Below are 19,725 nucleotides of genomic sequence, written 5' to 3'. Positions count from 1 at the left end.
ATGTTTAGACATAGTTACAGGGAGCCCATTTGTGGGTGACCCCTGACCTTCTCATGGAGTAACCTGACACCCTGCTGGGGGGCTGGGAGGAGGGGCTGATACTGGGAGGAGGCGCCGGCCCTGGCACTGAGCTGACAGTACAGGGGGGGGGGGGGGGGGGGGGGGGGAGAACAAGTTAAACCAGCACAAGCGGAAGTAGCAGGGACAGAGCCAGGGTAAACTAGGTACGTTTTAAACAACATTCCCGTACTGGAACACGGAGGAGCTCAGAGCATTGAAGGAACACGGAGTACAACCTCACGGAGCAGAGCCTCACGGAGCAGAACCTCACAGAGCAGAACCTCACGGAGCAGAACCTCACGGAGCAGAGCCTCACGGAGCAGAACCTCACGGAGCAGAACCTCACGGAGCAGAACCTCACGGAGCAGAACCTCACGGAGCAGAACCCGGAGAGTCTCAGCTCTCCCAGAAATCCACTCAGAGAAAAGTTGAAGGTAAAAAGCTGGAGGTCTGGATCTGGAAGCAAAGCAGAAGCTGCACACTAAGACAGGTTGGTGAGGCTCAGGGTTATCATCACATGTTAACGTTAACCTGGGTCCCACTTCATCAGGGTTATCATCACATGTTAACGTTAACCTGGGTCCAACTTCATCAGGGTTATCATCACATGTTAACATTAACCTGGGTCCAACAGCGCACCGCTCTGCTCCAGGGGGATCAAGATGATCCTGAACTCAGCGCTGGTGGTGCTGACCGACCTGGCCGCCATGTTGCTAGGCCACAAGATGTTCAGAAGACACTTCCACCTGCTGCTCTCGGTGCTGCTGGTGTTTGGGCCGGCTCTGAGCCTCTGGGTCTCACAGTACAGCGTTTTCGCCAGAAGAGGCCACTTCCTCTACAGGTGAGGACTATGTTATTATATCTCCAGCCATAATAACCACACGGCCTCATGCTTCATACATGACCTTAGTGGTCTGAGCAGGTTGACCTGTAGTTTGAGCATTGTGTGTGTATCAATATACATGATATATATCAGGTGTTCCTGTAGTTGGAAAATTATGTGTGCATCAATATCCATGATGCATATCAGGTCTTCCTGTAGTTTGAGCATTGTGTGTGTATCAATATCCATCATATATATCAGGTGTTCCTGTAGTTTGAACATTGTGCGTGTATCAATATACATGATGAATATCAGGTGTTCCTCTAGTTTGAGCATTGTGCGTGCATCAATATGCATGATGTATATCAGGTGTTCCTGTAGTTTGAGCATTGTGCGTATGATACGCACAATGCTCAAACTAGAGGAACACCTGATATACATCATGTATGATACGCAGCGTATCATACATGATGTATATCAGGTCTTCCTGTAGTTTGAGCATTGTGCATGTAAATACACATGATGTATATCAGGGTCTAACTGTTGTTTGAGCATTGCGTATGTATCGATATGCATGATGTATATCCGGTGCTCCTGTAGTTTGAGCATTGTGTATGTATCAATACACATGATGTATATCAGGTGTTCCTCTCTCCAGGATGTTCCTGCGCTCCGGCTGGGGCTGGACGTGCCTCTTGGTGGGCTCCTTTGTGTTGGTCCTGTCCTTCTCCCGGCGCCGCTCCGTGCTGCTCTCCCTGCGTCACCTGTCACGCCTGCTGGCGGCCGGCGGCTTGTGGCTAGGCTTCCGCAAGATCCTGGAGGTCCTGGGGAACGCCACAGGGAGCTGCTACGAGGCCCTGGCCGCGGCTCTGGACGGCGGGCCTGCCTCCAGCCAGCCCCTGCTGCTGCTCCGGGAGGGGGAGAGCAGGGCGGAGTGCCTGGGACAAGGGATGCAGTGGAGGGGCTACGAGGTGTCCGAAGACATCTTCCTCCTGTGCCTCTGCTGCCTCCTATTGGCCGAGGAGACGGCCGTGTTCGGGGCCTATCTGAATGTGGGCGGGGCTTCGGGCGGTCCTCTGCGCATCCTGTTCCTGCTTTGTGTTCTGCTGATGGCGTTGTGGCTCTTCCTGCTGCTCTGTCTGCTGGCCTATTTCCCCCAGTTCCCCACTCAGCTCCTAGGGGGTGCTCTGGGCTGCCTCAGCTGGAGGGGGCTGTACCAGGGCTGGTACCCACTAGGACCCAGCTGGTGCTGCCCGGGTAGACCTGGCTCTGGCCTGCTGAGCTCTGACTAGAATAGAGCTGGGAGCAACGGGATCCATAGGGTCCATCATTCTGTCATTCTACATAAAGATTTATAAATAAGTCAAAGTTACTTCATTCAGATTCAGCTCCGTTAACAGTTAATACTGACAGACATTATCCAGCAGTATTCAAAGGTTCAGCCGTTAGATGATGTATCCCATAATAGTGCACTTTGTGACCCTGAGGCAGCAGCCTTAGGAGGATTCAGCATCAATGATGATTGGCTATATTTGATAAAGGTTGTATTTCTGTGCATATTGATCGGCAGATGTCAAGTCTAGATATCTTTTGTTCAGTTTATAAAATACTACTTATTCTATAAAATACTACTTATTCTATAATCAAATAAATTAGGCTCAAGGCCTGCATGCTTGCTAAGTACCACTACAGTGACTATCACTAACGTGACTATCACTATCACTGCCAGACTATCACTACTGTGACTATATCTACCAGACTATCACTATCACTACCGTTAATATCACTACAGGTGACTACCTACCAGACTATCACTAACGTGACTATCACTATCACTACCAGACTATCACTACAATTACTATACCTGCCAGACTATCACTAACCAGACTATCACCATCACTACCAGACTATCACTACCATGACTATACCCACCAGACTATCACTATCACTACCAGACTATCACCACCAGAATATCACTATCACTACCATGACTATACCTACCAGACTATCACTATCACTACCATGACTATAACTACCAGACTATCGGTACCGTTACTATCACTACCAGACTATCACCACCAGACTATCGGTACCGTTACTATCACTACCAGACTATCACCACTAGACTATCACTACTGTGACTCTACCTACCAGACTATCACTAGCACTACCACCACCATACTATCGGTACCGTTACTGTCACTACCAGACTATCGGTACCGTTACTGTCACTACCAGACTATCGGTACCATTACTGTCACTACCAGACTATCGGTACCGTAACTTACTGTCACTACCAGACTATCGATACCGTTACTGTCACTACCAGACTATCGGTACCGTTACTGTCACTACCAGACTATCGGTACCGTTACTGTCACTACCAGACTATCGGTACCATTACTGTCACTACCAGACTATCGGTACCGTTACTGTCACTACCAGACTATCGATACCGTTACTGTCACTACCAGACTATCGGTACCGTTACTGTCACTACCAGACTATCGGTACCGTTACTGTCACTACCAGACTATCGGTACCGTTACTGTCACTACCAGACTATCGGTACCGTTACTGTCACTACCAGACTATCGGTACCGTTACTGTCACTACCAGACTATCGGTACCCTTACTGTCACTACCAGACTATCACTGCCGTGACTATCACCATCATTACCAGACTATCAATACCCCTTACACCCAGTGCCATTACCATCACTAGTATCATTACCATCAGTAGTATCATTACTACCACTAGTATCATTACTACCAATATTATCATTACTAACTAGTATCATTAGTAACTAGTATCATAACTACCACTAGACCAGGAAGTTATGAGACACAGGAGTGAGTGAGTTATATTTTTTAATCAACGTTCAAGATGGACATCAATAATCCACAGTAATGGGCAGAGATTGAAAGGGTTCTACAACATTTTGGCAAACTCTCCCAATCCTTACTGCTGTCAGCCTCACTATGTGAAGCACAAAAAGGTATTTGTAAAAAATGTACAAAAAATAAAATGCATGTCAAACCCAAAATCCATTGCATTACTACAAGTATGATGCAACAAAAGGGAAGTTTGCTATACACTACTGGAAGAAGGTCTGAACACACACGTCACACACACAAACACGCGCACACACACACACACACACACACACACACACACACACACACACACACACACACACACACACACACACACACACACACACACACAGAGTAGGGTATTCAGCCAGGAGACTTAGAACCCCACTGAGCTGCAGTGATGTCATCGTGTCGTTCTCCAGTACGGGAAGTCAGGGTGACCGTTTCTCAGGAGGGAGAGGATGGGGGAGGGGCCTCAGGAGAGGGAGGGGCCTCAGGAGAGGGAGGGGATGGGGGAGGGGCCTCAGGAGAGGGAGGGGATGAGGGAGGGTCCTCAGGAGAGGGAGGGGATGGGGGAGGGGCCACAGGAGAGGGAGGGGGTGGGGGAGGAGCCTCAGGAGAGGGAGGGGCCACAGGAGAGGGAGGGGGAGGGGCCACAGGAGAGGGAGGGGATGGGCCTCAGGAGAGGGAGGGGATGGGGGAGGAGCCTCAGGAGAGGGAGGGGATGGGGCCTCAGGAGAGGGAGGGGATGGGGGAGGGGCCTCAGGAGAGGATGAGGGAGGGGCCTCAGGAGAGGGAGGGGATGGGGAGGAGCCTCAGGAGAGGAAGGTAATGGGGGAGGGGCCTCAGGAGAGGGAGGGGATGGGGGAGGTAATGGTGTCAAGGGGCTCCCACTGGCAGTCCATCATTGCGTCATAAAGTTCCTCGCTGTGTTCCATGAAGTCTCTGTTAGCCTGCAGCACGTCCACCACATCCAGCTCTGTAACACAGATATTAAATACATCATGAATGACACTATGGACTCTGATATATAGATATTAAATACATCATGAATCACACTATGGACTCTGATATATAGATATTAAATACATCATGAATCACACTATGGACTCTGATATATAGATATTAAATACATCATGAATCACACTATGGACTCTGATATATAGATATTAAATACATCATGAATCACACTATGGACTCTGATATATAGATATTAAATACATTATGAATCACACTATGGACTCTGATATATAGATATTAAATACATCATGAATCACACTATGGACTCTGATATATAGATATTAAATACATCATGAATCACACTATGGACTCTGATATATAGATATTAAATACATCATGAATCACATTATGGACTCTGATATATAGATATTAAATACATCATGAATCACATTATGGACTCTGATATATAGATATTAAATACATCATGAATCACACTATGGACTCTGATATATAGATATTAAATACATCATGAATCACACTATGGACTCTGATATATAGATATTAAATACATCATGAATCACACTATGGACTCTGATATATAGATATTAAATACATTATGAATCACACTATGGACTCTGATATATAGATATTAAATACATCATGAATCACACTATGGACTCTGATATATAGATATTAAATACATCATGAATCACACTATGGACTCTGATATATAGATATTAAATACATCATGAATCACATTATGGACTCTGATATATAGATATTAAATACATCATGAATCACACTATGGACTCTGATTTATAGATATTAAATACATCATGAATCATACTATGGACTCTGATTTATAGATATTAAATACATCATGAATCACACTATGGACTCTGATATATAGATATTAAATACATCATGAATCACACTATGGACTCTGATATATAGATATTAAATACATCATGAATCACATTATGGACACTGATATATAGATATTAAATACATCATGAATTACACTATGGACTCTGATATATAGATATTAAATACATCATGAATCTAGGGCTGCAACAACGAATCGATAATATCGATAAAAATCGATTACTAAATGCGTGGCAACGAATTTGGTCGTCGATTCGTTGTGTCGCGCGATTTATAAGTTACTCATAGGCGCAGCACTGTTTACAGCCAGCCGCCGACAGGTTGGTTCATAGTTCATGCACGCCCACAGCGAGCTTTAGTGTTAGCGACCACAGCTTGTATTTTGGTCATATCTTAAAACTGGACAGTAGGCCTACATAAAAGTGTTGTACCTTCACTGTCTTTGGGTTAAAAAAACTCCTTCAACTCAGTATCCGTCTAGTCCAACCGAAAACTCTGTCAGCTGCTGCTGTGCAGACGAGCTCGGAGTCGGCACCGCGTGCATCAACAGTCATTCAAAGCAGCGGTAGTAATCACACAACCGGACGGTAAAGTCCCGTCAGTTAAAAATAGTAATCCAGTTTTTAAATCCATGTTAAAATTGGCAGGATATAGAGCTAGTTAGCTTTAAAAAAGAAAAACTAACCAATGGTTACAAACGGTGTCAAATGTGATGTGTTCAGGTCGGCTCAGTAATATGATTGATGCGTTCAAATGCAATAGAAAAAAATAAATAATAATTTAGATTTTGGTGAAAACTTGTTTTCCTAGTAATATAAAATAGATAGTAAAGATAGAATTATGACCTGTTTAATGTCCTATCTTGAACTATCATCATCTTATCAGCAATTAAAGCAATATTAAGTTATATTTCAAGGAGTCTCGAAAATGGTATCAATAGGTTTGACCGGTTAACCATGGACATCCCTTATATACATAAAAAAGTATATCATACATTGTATGTTTTTTTCTGTGTTATCCCAGCTATGTTCTTTTCTTTTTTTATTATTTAATATTACTTTTAATAGTTCCGGGACGTTGGAGCAATAACCTGGTGTTTTTACACTTCAGTCTGCACTGTGAATTTGAAGTAATGTTCAGTTTTTGAATAAAGATGCGGCAATTCCAAATGTTTCTTTTTTTTATCCGATTCATCGATTAATCGAAAAAATAATCGACAGATTAATCGATTATCAAAATAATCGTTAGTTGCAGCCCTATCACACTATGGACTCTGATATATAGATATTAAATACATCATGAATCACACTATGGACTCTGATATATAGATATTAAATACATCATGAATCACACTATGGACTCTGATATATAGATATTAAATACATCATGAATCACACTATGGACTCTGATATATAGATATTAAATACTCATCATTCAGGGTTAGGGTTAAACATATACAAGACAACGATAATCGTGCTACATAACGAGATGTATAACACCATGACCAACACGATGTATATCAGGATGTACAACACAATGTATAACACGATTTACGACATGAAAAACAAAACAATGTATAACACGATGTATAACATGTTGGATAACACGATGTATTAATCGATATATAACACGATGTATAAATCGATATATAACACGATGTATAACATGATGTATAACACGATTTCTAACAAGATATACAACACAATATATAACAGGATGTATAACAGGATGTTTAACATGATCTATGACACAATGTCTAACACGATTTCTAACCTGATATACAACACGATGTACAACAGGATGTATAACATGATGTATAACATGATATCAAGATAAGATTCTCCCTATTTAATATATGAGGACAGGGAACCAGTGGGGTATACTACGAACCTCGATTAGTTGGTTAGCGAGTTATGTTGCACTCAAAGCCTGGGTTAGCTGTGAGACGAAAGTCCCTCTCTTTTAGCGTCGCTCTATCACCATGGTGACTTATTATGTCAACCAAAGGTTATGAGCTTAGTCTATCAGGTTGGATCGGCGTGCGCAGCTTCTTAGCCCCTCCTTTGAAAACGGCGTCGCCATTTATTGGTGTTCCTGTGAACCTCGGAGCCCGTATCGTACAGGGGTGTCTCCGGAGACAGAGGGTCTTTCGGGACAGATCCGATTCCTTGGCATTGCCTTAGAATATTCTTTATGAGAGATACAGGTGCTCATCACAGGCTATTCGCTATTTGATCGTCCTTGTTGGCCTTATGCAGTCGATGGAATACTTATTCACTTAAGATTATGGAATTATATTTTTGTATTCATTTCGAATTTGAACCCATGTTCTCAAGGCCGTGCTGGCACCACTTCTATGGGGGTAAAAGGAATGATGATGGGCAGGCGAGGTCTGAACCCCGGTCGCTGGCGTTCGGGTCTTCTTTAGTAAACCACTACACCGCTGCCGCCACATCTCAGCGGTCGAAAACATATACTATACATTATTTAAATAGGGTGAAAAAAGGATTTCTTACATAAAGGGAATTCCCGAAATTATAGAATAAGGCAGGTTGGACGTTGCTTTTGCATTTTGAAATCATCATCCTCTATTGGGATTAACGGTGAACAATTCTGCATTTGGCAGTTATTTTTTAGACAATATGCAGAATCTTTTCACTAACGAATTTATACTATGGGCTGTTTTTGGCCAGCAAGCCTCCCTAGCCTTAGGCCTATTATGTGCAACTATGTTTCCCCTAGCTGTGAGTATGTGCGTATGTTCAGCGCGCTTCGTGGTATACCCCACTGTAAGGATCTTTGTAGACAACACAGAGGCAGGCCTATGAGAACCACGTCTACCTTCTCCGTTGTCCTCCACCTCACCGCTGTCATCGTGGCAACCCTGAGAGGAGACAAATAATGTCAACATGAAGGTTGTCGGTTCCATTACTGTCCATACTACACTGGATACATGTTTCAATAAAGAGAACCAGGCTTCAGACTGAGAGAGAACCAGGGTTCAGTGAACCAGGCTTCAGACTGAGAGAGAACCAGGGTTCAGACTGAGAGAGAACCAGGGTTCAGTGAACCAGGCTTCAGACTTAGAGAGAACCAGGGTTCAGACTGAGAGAGAACCAGGGTTCAGACTGAGAGAGAACCAGGGTTCAGACTGAGAGAGAACCAGGGTTCAGACTGAGAGAGAACCAGGGTTCAGACTGAGAGAGAACCAGGGTTCAGTGAACCAGGGTTCAGACTTAGAGAGAACCAGGGTTCAGACTGAGAGAGAACCAGGGTTCAGACTGAGAGAGAACCAGGGTTCAGTGAACCAGGGTTCTGACTGAGAGAGAACCAGGGTTCAGTAAACCAGGGTTCAGTAAACCAGGGTTCAGACTGAGAGAGAACCAGGGTTCAGTGAACCAGGGTTCAGACTTAGAGAGAACCAGGGTTCAGACTGAGAGAGAACCAGGGTTCAGACTGAGAGAGAACCAGGGTTCAGACTGAGAGAGAACCAGGGTTCAGTGAACCAGGGTTCAGACTTAGAGAGAACCAGGGTTCAGACTGAGAGAGAACCAGGGTTCAGACTGAGAGAGAACCAGGGTTCAGACTGAGAGAGAACCAGGGTTCAGACTGAGAGAGAACCAGGGTTCAGTGAACCAGGGTTCAGACTTAGAGAGAACCAGGGTTCAGACTGAGAGAGAACCAGGGTTCAGGCTGAGAGAACCAGGGTTCAGTGAACCAGGGTTCAGACTGAGAGAGAACCAGGGTTCAGTAAACCAGGGTTCAGTAAACCAGGGTTCAGACTGAGAGAGAACCAGGGTTCAGTGAACCAGGGTTCAGACTTAGAGAGAACCAGGGTTCAGACTGAGAGAGAACCAGGGTTCAGACTGAGAGAGAACCAGGGTTCAGACTGAGAGAGAACCAGGGTTCAGACTGAGAGAGAACCAGGGTTCAGACTGAGAGAGAACCAGGGTTCAGTGAACCAGGGTTCAGACTTAGAGAGAACCAGGGTTCAGACTGAGAGAGAACCAGGGTTCAGACTGAGAGAGAACCAGGGTTCAGACTGAGAGAGAACCAGGGTTCAGACTGAGAGAGAACCAGGGTTCAGTGAACCAGGGTTCAGACTTAGAGAGAACCAGGGTTCAGACTGAGAGAGAACCAGGGTTCAGACTGAGAGAGAACCAGGGTTCAGTGAACCAGGGTTCAGACTGAGAGAGAACCAGGGTTCAGTAAACCAGGGTTCAGTAAACCAGGGTTCAGACTGAGAGAGAACCAGGGTTCAGACTGAGAGAGAACCAGGGTTCAGACTGAGAGAGAGATGGGGGTTTAGGGAATCTGGGCCCAGAGGGTTCAAAGTAATAGTGTTTAAAAAGGGAATACTGAAGGAGTCCACGGGTCAGGGAGGGGTCAACCGTCTAGAGAGGGTTAGGGTTAGGGTTAGCCCTGACCCTGACCCTAGAAGGAGTCCACGGGTCAGGGAGGGGTCAACCGTCTAGAGAGGGTCAGGGTTAGGGTTAGCCCTGACCCTGACCCTAGAAGGAGTCCACGGGTCAGGGAGGGGTCAACCGGCTCATGGAACATGAATCTAATCTAGAGGCTCTCACCTCTGTGGCCCCCGATGCCTCGGTGGATGTGGGCGGGACTCCAGCAGGGGGGGGAGGGCCCGCTGCGTGGCCGGGGGGGGGGTATCCATACGCTCCGTAGTTGTAGTTGTACCCCGGGGGGTAGCCGGCATTGCTATAGCCACTGTTGCTATAGCCACCATACTGATCATAACCCCCCCACTGGGGGTAGTAACCCCCCTGCCCTCCGTTGCCATGGCTCCCATAGTAGCCGGACTGCTGCTGATTGTAGTTGCTATGGTAACCTTGGCCCTGGCCTCCGTGGTAGTTGCTCACCTTTTGGCTGAAGAAAAACAAACATAAAGAGGAACTCCCAATATGGCCGACATTACAGACATCATAAAGAGGACCTCCCAATATGGCCGACATTACAGACATCATAAAGAGGAACTCCCAATATGGCCGACATTACAGACATCATAAAGAGACCCTCCCAATATGGCCAACATTACAAATATCACAAAGAGGACCTACCAAAATGGCCGACATTACATACATCATAAAGAGGACATCCCAGAGAATCCCAGATAAAAAAAAGTTTGAGAAAGATAACCCTTATGCATCAAGCATAAGTTCGGAGAAAAAATAAAAAAAGTTTATTACCGTACTCTCTCTTTTTGGCCCCTAGTTTGGCAAGTTTTTGTCACAGAGTGATATTTTGACTGTTGAAATCAGTGGAGTCTCAGTTTTGATATATAGTCTTTGTAATCAAATCTCGTTTAAAAGGTTGCTTTTGCTGTGCATGTGCATATGCACAGTATCTTTGCTACATCCTCTTATTTTGTTTAGGGTTGGAATTGTCTTTCGTTTAGCTAACGATGGTAATAATAGACAAAACGTTGTGGATCTCATTTTTCTAGGGGTGTCTCACATGACTGCTTCTTCATCTGTTTAAATGTAATATGGAGGGATGGGCTGGACCCGGGTCATTTGGGGAAGAGGAGGATAAGAGTTCATGGAGGAAGAATAAAGAGAAAAAATAACAAAACAAGGGGATCAATAATATAGAATGGTCGACATGCGGAACCGAAGCAACAGTTTTATGAACCCAGGCGGTGCATATGTGCCAACATTAACCACCACCACCGTCTTTTTTAATGTTATATTGTTTTACCATTTCTGTTGGAATAAGCATGTTTAGGGTGGGCCCTCCTATAACCTAATCCATTGAGCTAGGTTAGCAGTGTTTCCCCCAGGAAATGTCTTAGTCGAGGTGGTATTTTGGGGGTATTTTGCCCTGGGCGAGACTCCTTCCGAGCAGGGGGGAGGGGAGGGGAATAGACTGATAGACACCACAATAACATATACAACCACCAGATGCCGCTGTTTCACTTCCATTAAAAAAGCTTTATGGGACGACTATTGTTACCAATGCATTATTTATCTATATTTTTTAGTTAATGGAAATATGTTTTCTTTCCCTACAAGAGTTTTTTAATTTTTGTTAATGCATAATTTTTTTTAAATAAATAAATAATAAAATAAATAAATAATAATACTAAAAATATAAAGTGTTAGGTTAGGGTCCTCTATTGAGCTAGGTTAGGGTCCTCTATTGAGCAAGGTTAGGGTCCTACTGGGAGCTGGGTTAGGGTCATCTATTGAGCTAGGTTAGGGTCCTCTATTGAGCTAGGTAAGGGTCCTCTATTGAGCTAGATTAGGGTCCTCTATTGAGCTGGGTTAGGGTCCTACTGGGAGCTGGGTTAGGGTCCTCTATTGAGCTGGGTTAGGGTCCTACTGGGAGCTGGGTTAGGGTCATCTATTGAGCTGGGTTAGGGTCCTCTATTGAGCAAGGTTAGGGTCCTACTGGGAGCTGGGTTAGGGTCCTCTATTGAGCTAGGTTAGGGTCCTACTGGGAGCTGGGTTAGGGTCCTCTATTGAGCTAGGTTAGGGTCCTACTGGGAGCTGGGTTAGGGTCCTCTATTGAGCTAGGTTAGGGTCCTCTATTGAGCAAGGTTAGGGTCCTACTGGGAGCTGGGTTAGGGTCCTCTATTGAGCTAGGTTAGGGTCCTACTGGGAGCTGGGTAAGGGTCCTCTATTGAGCAAGGTTAGGGTCCTCTATTGAGCAAGGTTAGGGTCCTACTGGGAGCTGGGTTAGGGTCCTCTATTGAGCAAGGTTAGGGTCCTACTGGGAGCTTGGTTAGGGTCCTCTATTGAGCTAGGTTAGGGTCCTACTGTGAGCTAGGTTAGGGTCCTCGATTGAGCTAGGTTAGGGTCCTACTGTGAGCTAGGTTAGGGTCCTCGATTGAGCAGGGTAAGGGTGAGACCCTCCTCTAGCTAGGTTAGCTAGTGTTAGCGTTAGCCGTACCTCTTGGCCACAGCGATGCTAAGGCGCAGCGGCTTTCCTCCGAGCACGGTTCCCTGGCACTCCTCGATGGACCTCTTCTGCTCCGTCTCTTCTCCGAACTTCACAAAGCCGTAACCTCTGAGGAAACAACACAGTCACAGCTACTCCACTGGCCCACGTCTGCTCGCCATTAGCATGTTGAATAAAACCTCTCTTCATGACAGAATATGATAGTGTAATTTATGATAGAACTGAAACTTGTGGTTTTACTTTTTAATATGAAGTAGCATCACTTTGTGAGTTGCTCTTGCTTAGCCTATGGAGAAACAATAGTTTAAGCATAGGACGACAAGCGGCAGTAACTACCAACGGTGAAAACCTGAAGCAATGCTCCTGAGGGAAGGACTAAAGCAGGCAGAACACGTTGGACCAGAGCTCCATGGCCCTGGTCCAGGGTCTCACCTGGAGTTCCCGTACTGGTCTGTCACCACCTTGGCCCCTTTGCAGGAGGGGTACTTCTTAAAGACTTGGTGGAGCTGGAAGTCGTCCACATCAGAGGACAAGTCGCCCACAAACACAGAGAACTCTGGCCTATAGGGCGAGCCAATAATGACAACTATTAATTACTATCTAAATACTTTAGATCGTTCCATGATAGCTATTTATATTTATTTTCAATACTTCCATGATGACGATTTATATTTATTTTCTCTGTTTTAAAGACCTTAATATGTTATTTGTTATTTATTTGTAATGGTTATGCCATCCTCTCTAAATTAAAACATTTCTGTGCTACAATCTGCTAAACTTTCAAACAGGGCTTGTTAACTAGCATACTGATTATATAACATAGACAGTACCTAGTGTCAGCATAATACATATATATAGTCTATACAGTACCTATTGTTAACATACTGAATATCTAACCTATACAGTACCTATTGTTAGCATACTGAATATATAGCCTATACAGTACCTATTGTTAGCATACTGAATATATAGCCTATACTGTACCTATTGTTAGCATGCTGAATATATAACATATATAGTAACTAGTGTAGCATACTGAATATATAACATATAGATTTGTGACATTAGCATACTGAACGTTTATAACATGTACAGTAGGTACTATTAGCAGGGTTTATATTAATACCCTTAAAGGGTTCATTTAAGGGTTCTTACCCTGCTTCTGGCCGTTTCCCGTAGGTTGCATAGTTTAGCTTAAACTTGCGGGGCTGAGGAGGAGAAGAGCAAACAGTGAGCCACTGCCACACCCCACAGACCTGTAGTATAGCTCTGATATTGCTGGGAAATAAAGAGTGGTTACTGTGGTTGTTAACTTTTACATACCTCCACCACCCAGACCAGCCTTTAGCCCATTCCTCAGTTAGTTCCTACCAGAGACTCTATGCACCGGCTTCAACAAAAATACATACTCATATACAAGCAGCCCCACAGTCAGCTAGATGGACTCACACGCCAGGTCAACAAGGGACACATCCGCTGGGTTTGGAACAAGGGTTAGCGACCCTCCACGGCATATCAACTCATTAACTATAGCTAATTCAACTCATTAACTACAGCTATTGTAGAGGTGCAATATCAACTCATTAACTATAGATATTGTGGAGATACAACATAAACTCACTAACTATAGCTATTGTAGAGATACAATATAAACTCATTAACTATAGTTAATATAAACTCATTAACTATCGCTATTGTAGAGATACAATATAAACTCAATAACTATAGCTATTGTAGAGATACAATATAAACTCATTAACTATAGTTAATATAAACTCATTAACTATAGCTATTGTAGAGATACAATATAAACTCATTAACTATAGCTATTGTAGAGATACAATATAAACTCATTAACTATAGTTAATATAAACTCATTAACTATAGCTATTGTAGAGATACAATATAAACTCATTAACTATAGTTAATATAAACTCATTAACTATAGCTATTGTAGAGATACAATATAAACTTATTAACAATAGCTATTATAGAGATACAATATATACTCATTCACTATAGTTAATATAAACTCATTAACTATAGCTATTGTAGCGATACAATATAAACTCATTAACTATAGTTAATATAAACTCATTAACTATAGCTATTGTAAAGATACAATATAAACTCATTAACAATAGCTATTGTAGAGATACAATATAAACTCATTAACTATAGTTAATATAAACTCATTAACTATAGCTATTGTAGAGATACAATATAAACTCATTAACAATAGCTATTGTAGAGATACAATATAAACTCATTAACTATAGTTAATATAAACTCATTAACTATAGCTATTGTAGAGATACAAAATACTCATATTAACTAGACTATTGTATACTGTACAATAGCTATGCTATCATGGAATAGATGTGTATTCTAGTCTCTACAGAAACGATATGGTGGTTAGGGTGCTTTGTGATAATCTGGTAGATTAAGGGACATTCATTTCTACATAAAGACCTCTGAAGTGGGGGGAGGAACCGTTCCACAGAGTCATACAGAGGAGCCGCCCGGCCTGGTGAGACCCACACGCTGAACCACTCATTCATGGTCCAACTCACAGGGTTGGATCCAGGGACCAGCTTCCCGTTCAGCCTCTGAACACAGCGGTCCACGCTCGCCTCATCAGACATCTCCACAAAGCAGTAGCCTGCCGAGCCCCTGGGGAGACAGGGGGAGGAGGAGAGAGGAGGTCAGGGGGGAGGAGGAGGTCCTCTACGGGACAACACTGACCCCTCAGAGCCTAATGCTGGGACTGGACAGGGCGAGAAGGAGAGAGGAGGTCAGGGGGGAGGAGAGAGGAGGTCAGGGGGGAGGAGAGAGGAGGTCTGGGGGGAGGAGGAGAGAGGAGGAGAGAGGAGGTCAGGGGGGAGGAGGAGAGAGGAGGTCAAGGGGAGGAGGAGAGAGGAGGTCAGGGGGGAGGAGGAGAGAGGAGAGGAGGAGAGAGGAGGAGAGAGGAGGTCAGGGGGGAGGAGGAGAGAGGAGGTCAGGGGGGAGGAGAGAGGAGGTCAGGGGGGAGGAGGAGAGAGGAGGTCAGGGGGGAGGAGGAGAGAGGAGAGGAGGAGAGAGGAGGAGACAGGAGGTCAGGGGGGAGGAGGAGAGAGGAGAGGAGGAGAGAGGAGGAGAGAGGAGGTCAGGGGGGAGGAGGAGAGAGGAGAGGAGGAGAGAGGAGGAGGGAGGAGGTCAGGGGGGAGGAGGAGGTCCTCTACGGGACAACACTGACCCCTCTGAGCCTAATGCTGGGACTGGACAGGGCGAGAAGGAGAGAGGAGGTCAGGGGGGAGGAGGAGAGAGTAGTACTAGTAGTACTAATTAGTACTACTAGTACTACCAGTCCTACCCTCTATGTATAAGGTAGTATTACTATTATTAGTACTAGCAGTACTACCCTCTAGTATTAGGTAGAATTACTAGTATTAGTACTAGCAGTACAACCAGACCTACCCTCTAGCACTAGGTAGTATTACTAGTATTAGTACTAGTAGTACTACCCTCTAGCACTAGTTAGTATTACTTGCATTAGTACTAGCAGTACAACCAGTCCTACCCAGCATTAAGTAGTACTACTTAGGGCTGAACGATTTGGGGAAATATTCTAATTGCGATTATTTTGACCAATATTGCGATTGCGAATTAATGTGCGATTTTTATAATTTATCAAGTTCCTTATGTTGTGTCTTATTCACTCAAAAATAGTAGTATGATGTATGATGTATGTATTTAGTATGATGAACAACACAACATTGGAAGCAGTCAACATAAAAACTGCTCTTTCCTTTAGGCCAGGCCGATGTGTTTAGATTAATTTATATTAAGAACTTCTTTATTTAACTATTGAATTGTAAAATAAAAAATAGGTTTAGGGTTAAATACTGATTTCCAGTCAGTTACGGTAACAGATCCATTTTTTTTTTTTTTAAATCGCAGCCTTTGCGATTTGCATACCACGTTCTATTACATTGAGATTTAGATATATATCGATTAATCGTTCAGCCCTAGTACTACTAGTATTAGTCCTACCCTGTGATTCTGTGGGTGATGATCTTGACTCCGAACGCTGTCTCCCCCATGGTGCTGAAGGCCTGCTTGATGAAGTTCTCGTCCATGTATGGGTCCAGCTGGAACAAACACATTAACACACATGAACACATACATTAACACACAACCTGGCTGTTAAAAGGGATCGGGTTCCAATCCCAAGGTAGCTCAGGGATACTGTACGTACACAGAAATAGGTAAAGATACCTCAAAGATTAAAGTAATACCAAAGAATAACCAACATAATGTAATTAATACCAAAGGATAACCAGCCATAATGCAATTTATGCTAAAGAATAATCAGCCATAATGTAATTAATACCAAAGAATAACAAGCCATAATGTTATTTGATAACCAGCCATGATGTAATGAATAACAAAGAATAACCAGCCATAAGTCAAAGATGTAATTAATACCACAGAATAGCCAGATATTTGTCAAAGTAGTGATCCATGCAGCATTAACATAACCCAAGCTAACTAACATTATGGTCATGAAGAGCGTATAGTTTAGTATAGTATATAGTGAGCAGCAGGGTGTTATAGTACAGTATCATAATCAATACTATAATGTACTGCAATAGTGACTATACTATAATACTACCATTATAGTGAGCAGCAGGATGTTATAGTACAGTATAGTATCATAAACCTACTATACGATAATGTAATATCATAGTGAATACACTTTGATACTATAAATTTAGAGTATAGTAATATATACTAATGTTCTGTAATAGTGACTAAACTATGATAGTATAACATTATAGTACATTAGTATATACTGTAATAGTGAGTATACTTTGAAACTATAACATAATAGTACAGTATTATATAATGTAATAGTTAGTATACTATGATACTATAACAATACTGTATAGTATAGTGTAATAATGACTATACTATGATACTATAACACTATAGTACAGTATAATATACCGTAATGTACAGTAATAGTGATTATACTATAATACTCTAACATTACAGTATAGTATTACATACCGTAATGTACAGTATTAGTGATTATACTATGATACTGTAACATTACAGTTTAGTATTATATACTGTAATAGTGACTATACTATGATACCATAACATTATAGTACAGTATTATACTGTACTAGTGACTATACCATGACACTATAACATTGTAGTACATAATTATACTATAATGGTGACTATACTACGATACTATAACATTATAGTGAGCAGCAGGACGTACGTCACCCATCCAGAGGCTGGTCTGTCTGTTGAACATCTCGAGTCTCCTTATTAAACTGTTACGTCATAAAAAACTCCTTATTAAATCGTTACGTCATATAAAGTCTCCTTATTATAAGTTACTGCATAAACAGTACATGGAGAGGATTTATTGCACTCAATAGATTAGATTTCGTCTCCGCCGTCGCCGGGATCGCTCGACAGCCGGTGTACTTCCGGTTTTCGAATGAAGAAGTGTTTCCGGGCTAATAGTCTCTGTCAAAATAAAAGCTCGTAATAATGAATTAGTATAATAATTCGTTTTAGTATTATTGGTTATTAGTTATTCAATGCTTAAAACTCTATGGTCACATACGTTTTAGATGGCTCAGTATCCATGGCAACTACAAAGACAGCTATTTCCGGCATTTGACGTCAAGAAACGTTGCTATAGTGATCACTATTGTACTGTTATAGTGATCACTATTATAGACTGTTAAAGTGATCACTATAATATACTGTTACAGTGATCACTCTAATGTACTGTTATAGTGATCACTATAATGTACTGTTATAGTGATCACTATAATATACTGTTACAGTGATCACTCTAATGTACTGTTATAGTGATCACTATAATGTGCTGTTATAGTGATCAATCTAATGTGTTATAGTGATCACTATAAGTACTTTATAGTGATTGTAGGGTAGCTCTAGTCGTAGTTTCAGATGTAGATTCAGATTTAATTTCAGATGTAGTTTTTCTACTTTTCTTCAGGAATGGTTTTGCACAAACAATCGATGGGTAACATTTAGGAAGGACTTGAACGTCCTAATAAATATGAAGACTGAAAGTTAGGAAATTATAGGTCACACACACGCACACACACACACACACACACACACACACACACACACACACACACAAACACACACACACACACATACACACACAAACTTTAATCCTGACAATAAAAATGGATTGGGTGGAATGCTGACATGGCAGAGTGAAAATTACAGACTTCATTAAGTTGGTTTTAAATCCTCCTTCCCGAGGGTGCTACAGCTGACACACTTTGTTATGCAGCTCTTCAAGAATACACGCACACACACACACACACACACACACACACACACACACACACACACACACACACACACACACACACACTCGCACACACACACACACACACACACTAGGCACACATCTCCCCCGAACACACACCAACAAGCAAACAAACACACACATTCCCTCCAACTGCACTCACACACACACACACGCGCACACTCACTCACTCACACACACATTCACAGACACCACACCCACAAACAATAACATATGCCTGAAAACATACCCAAAATACATGGATGCATCTACAACAAAATGCCTATCAACAATAACAACAACATGAATGAATATTTCTCAATTTATGTTCGTAGACCTGAAGACTGTACCTTGAAGCATGAAAGCAACTGGCTTAGCTCACTAACACTCCTAACATAGGGTTAGGGCTAACATAGGGTTAGGGCTAACACAGGGTTAGGGCTTACATAGGGTTAGGGCCAACACAGGGTTAGGGCTAACACAGGGTTAGGGCTAACACAGCATTGGTATGAGGACTTAGGTGGTTAGAGTTAGGGCTAAGACATGGTTAGGTTTGGCCTAGGGTTAGGGCTAATAGTGTTAGGGCTAACACAGGGTAGGGATTAGAGGGGAGCGTGTCTATGTTCCCCGGGTCCTATGTTCCCCGGGTCCTATGTTCCCCTCTTTGTATGAGACTGCTTTTCCCAAAAAGGTTCCTATGTTCCCTGGTATGTATTGCTACAGGGGAACATAGGACCCTTTTTGGGAAAAACGGGGAACATCTGACCTTTTTAAAAAAAAAGGGGAAACATAGGACCCGGGGAACATAGGGATGACCCCGATGAGAGCTAAGACATGGTTAAGATTA

The 19,725-nt window shown here is 42.9% G+C and overlaps 2 protein-coding genes across 3 annotated transcripts; one reads left to right on the top strand and one right to left on the bottom strand.

Annotated features, from left to right (window-relative positions):
• The first annotated feature begins 169 nt into the window (after positions 1 to 169).
• Positions 170 to 4,001, top strand: fitm1l (fat storage inducing transmembrane protein 1, like). Of its 2 annotated transcripts, none has more exons than XM_030363983.1 (3): positions 170 to 494; positions 695 to 901; positions 1,542 to 4,001. In XM_030363983.1, exons 2-3 carry the CDS (start codon positions 723 to 725, stop codon positions 2,173 to 2,175), a joined length of 813 nt encoding a protein of 270 aa, XP_030219843.1. In that variant the 5' UTR covers positions 170 to 494; positions 695 to 722; the 3' UTR covers positions 2,176 to 4,001. The 2 variants fall into 2 exon arrangements, with proteins under 2 accessions (XP_030219843.1, XP_030219842.1); XM_030363982.1 differs by having other exon boundaries at positions 170 to 550.
• A 499-nt stretch (positions 4,002 to 4,500) lies between these two features.
• trnau1apb (tRNA selenocysteine 1 associated protein 1b) lies at positions 4,501 to 18,015 on the bottom strand. Its single transcript, XM_030363980.1, has 9 exons — positions 17,796 to 18,015; positions 16,556 to 16,653; positions 15,097 to 15,196; positions 13,679 to 13,731; positions 12,956 to 13,084; positions 12,515 to 12,631; positions 10,189 to 10,489; positions 8,447 to 8,489; positions 4,501 to 4,739 (listed from the first exon to the last, which is right to left on the bottom strand). Exons 1-9 carry the CDS (start codon positions 17,829 to 17,831, stop codon positions 4,606 to 4,608), a joined length of 1,011 nt encoding a protein of 336 aa, XP_030219840.1. The 5' UTR covers positions 17,832 to 18,015; the 3' UTR covers positions 4,501 to 4,605.
• Between the last annotated feature and the right edge of the window lie 1,710 nt (positions 18,016 to 19,725).

This window comes from Gadus morhua, chromosome 8 (assembly GCF_902167405.1).
Source record: "Gadus morhua chromosome 8, gadMor3.0, whole genome shotgun sequence".
In the NCBI taxonomy this organism is placed as follows: domain Eukaryota; kingdom Metazoa; phylum Chordata; class Actinopteri; order Gadiformes; family Gadidae; genus Gadus; species Gadus morhua.
This window is presented reverse-complemented; position numbering and strand designations above follow the sequence as displayed.

Coding starts and splice junctions, on each gene's coding strand:
- fitm1l (XM_030363983.1), top strand. CDS start 723: ATGATCCTGAACTCAGCGCTGGTGGTGCTGACCGACCTGGCCGCCATG. Junction 902..1,541: donor AGAGGCCACTTCCTCTACAG/GTGAGGACTATG, acceptor TCCTCTCTCCAG/GATGTTCCTGCGCTCCGGCT.
- trnau1apb (XM_030363980.1), bottom strand. CDS start 17,831: ATGTTCAACAGACAGACCAGCCTCTGGATGGGTGAC. Junction 13,732..15,096: donor TGGTCCCTGGATCCAACCCT/GTGAGTTGGACC, acceptor TCTCCTCCTCAG/CCCCGCAAGTTTAAGCTAAA. Junction 10,490..12,514: donor AGCATCGCTGTGGCCAAGAG/GTACGGCTAACG, acceptor GTTTTTCTTCAG/CCAAAAGGTGAGCAACTACC.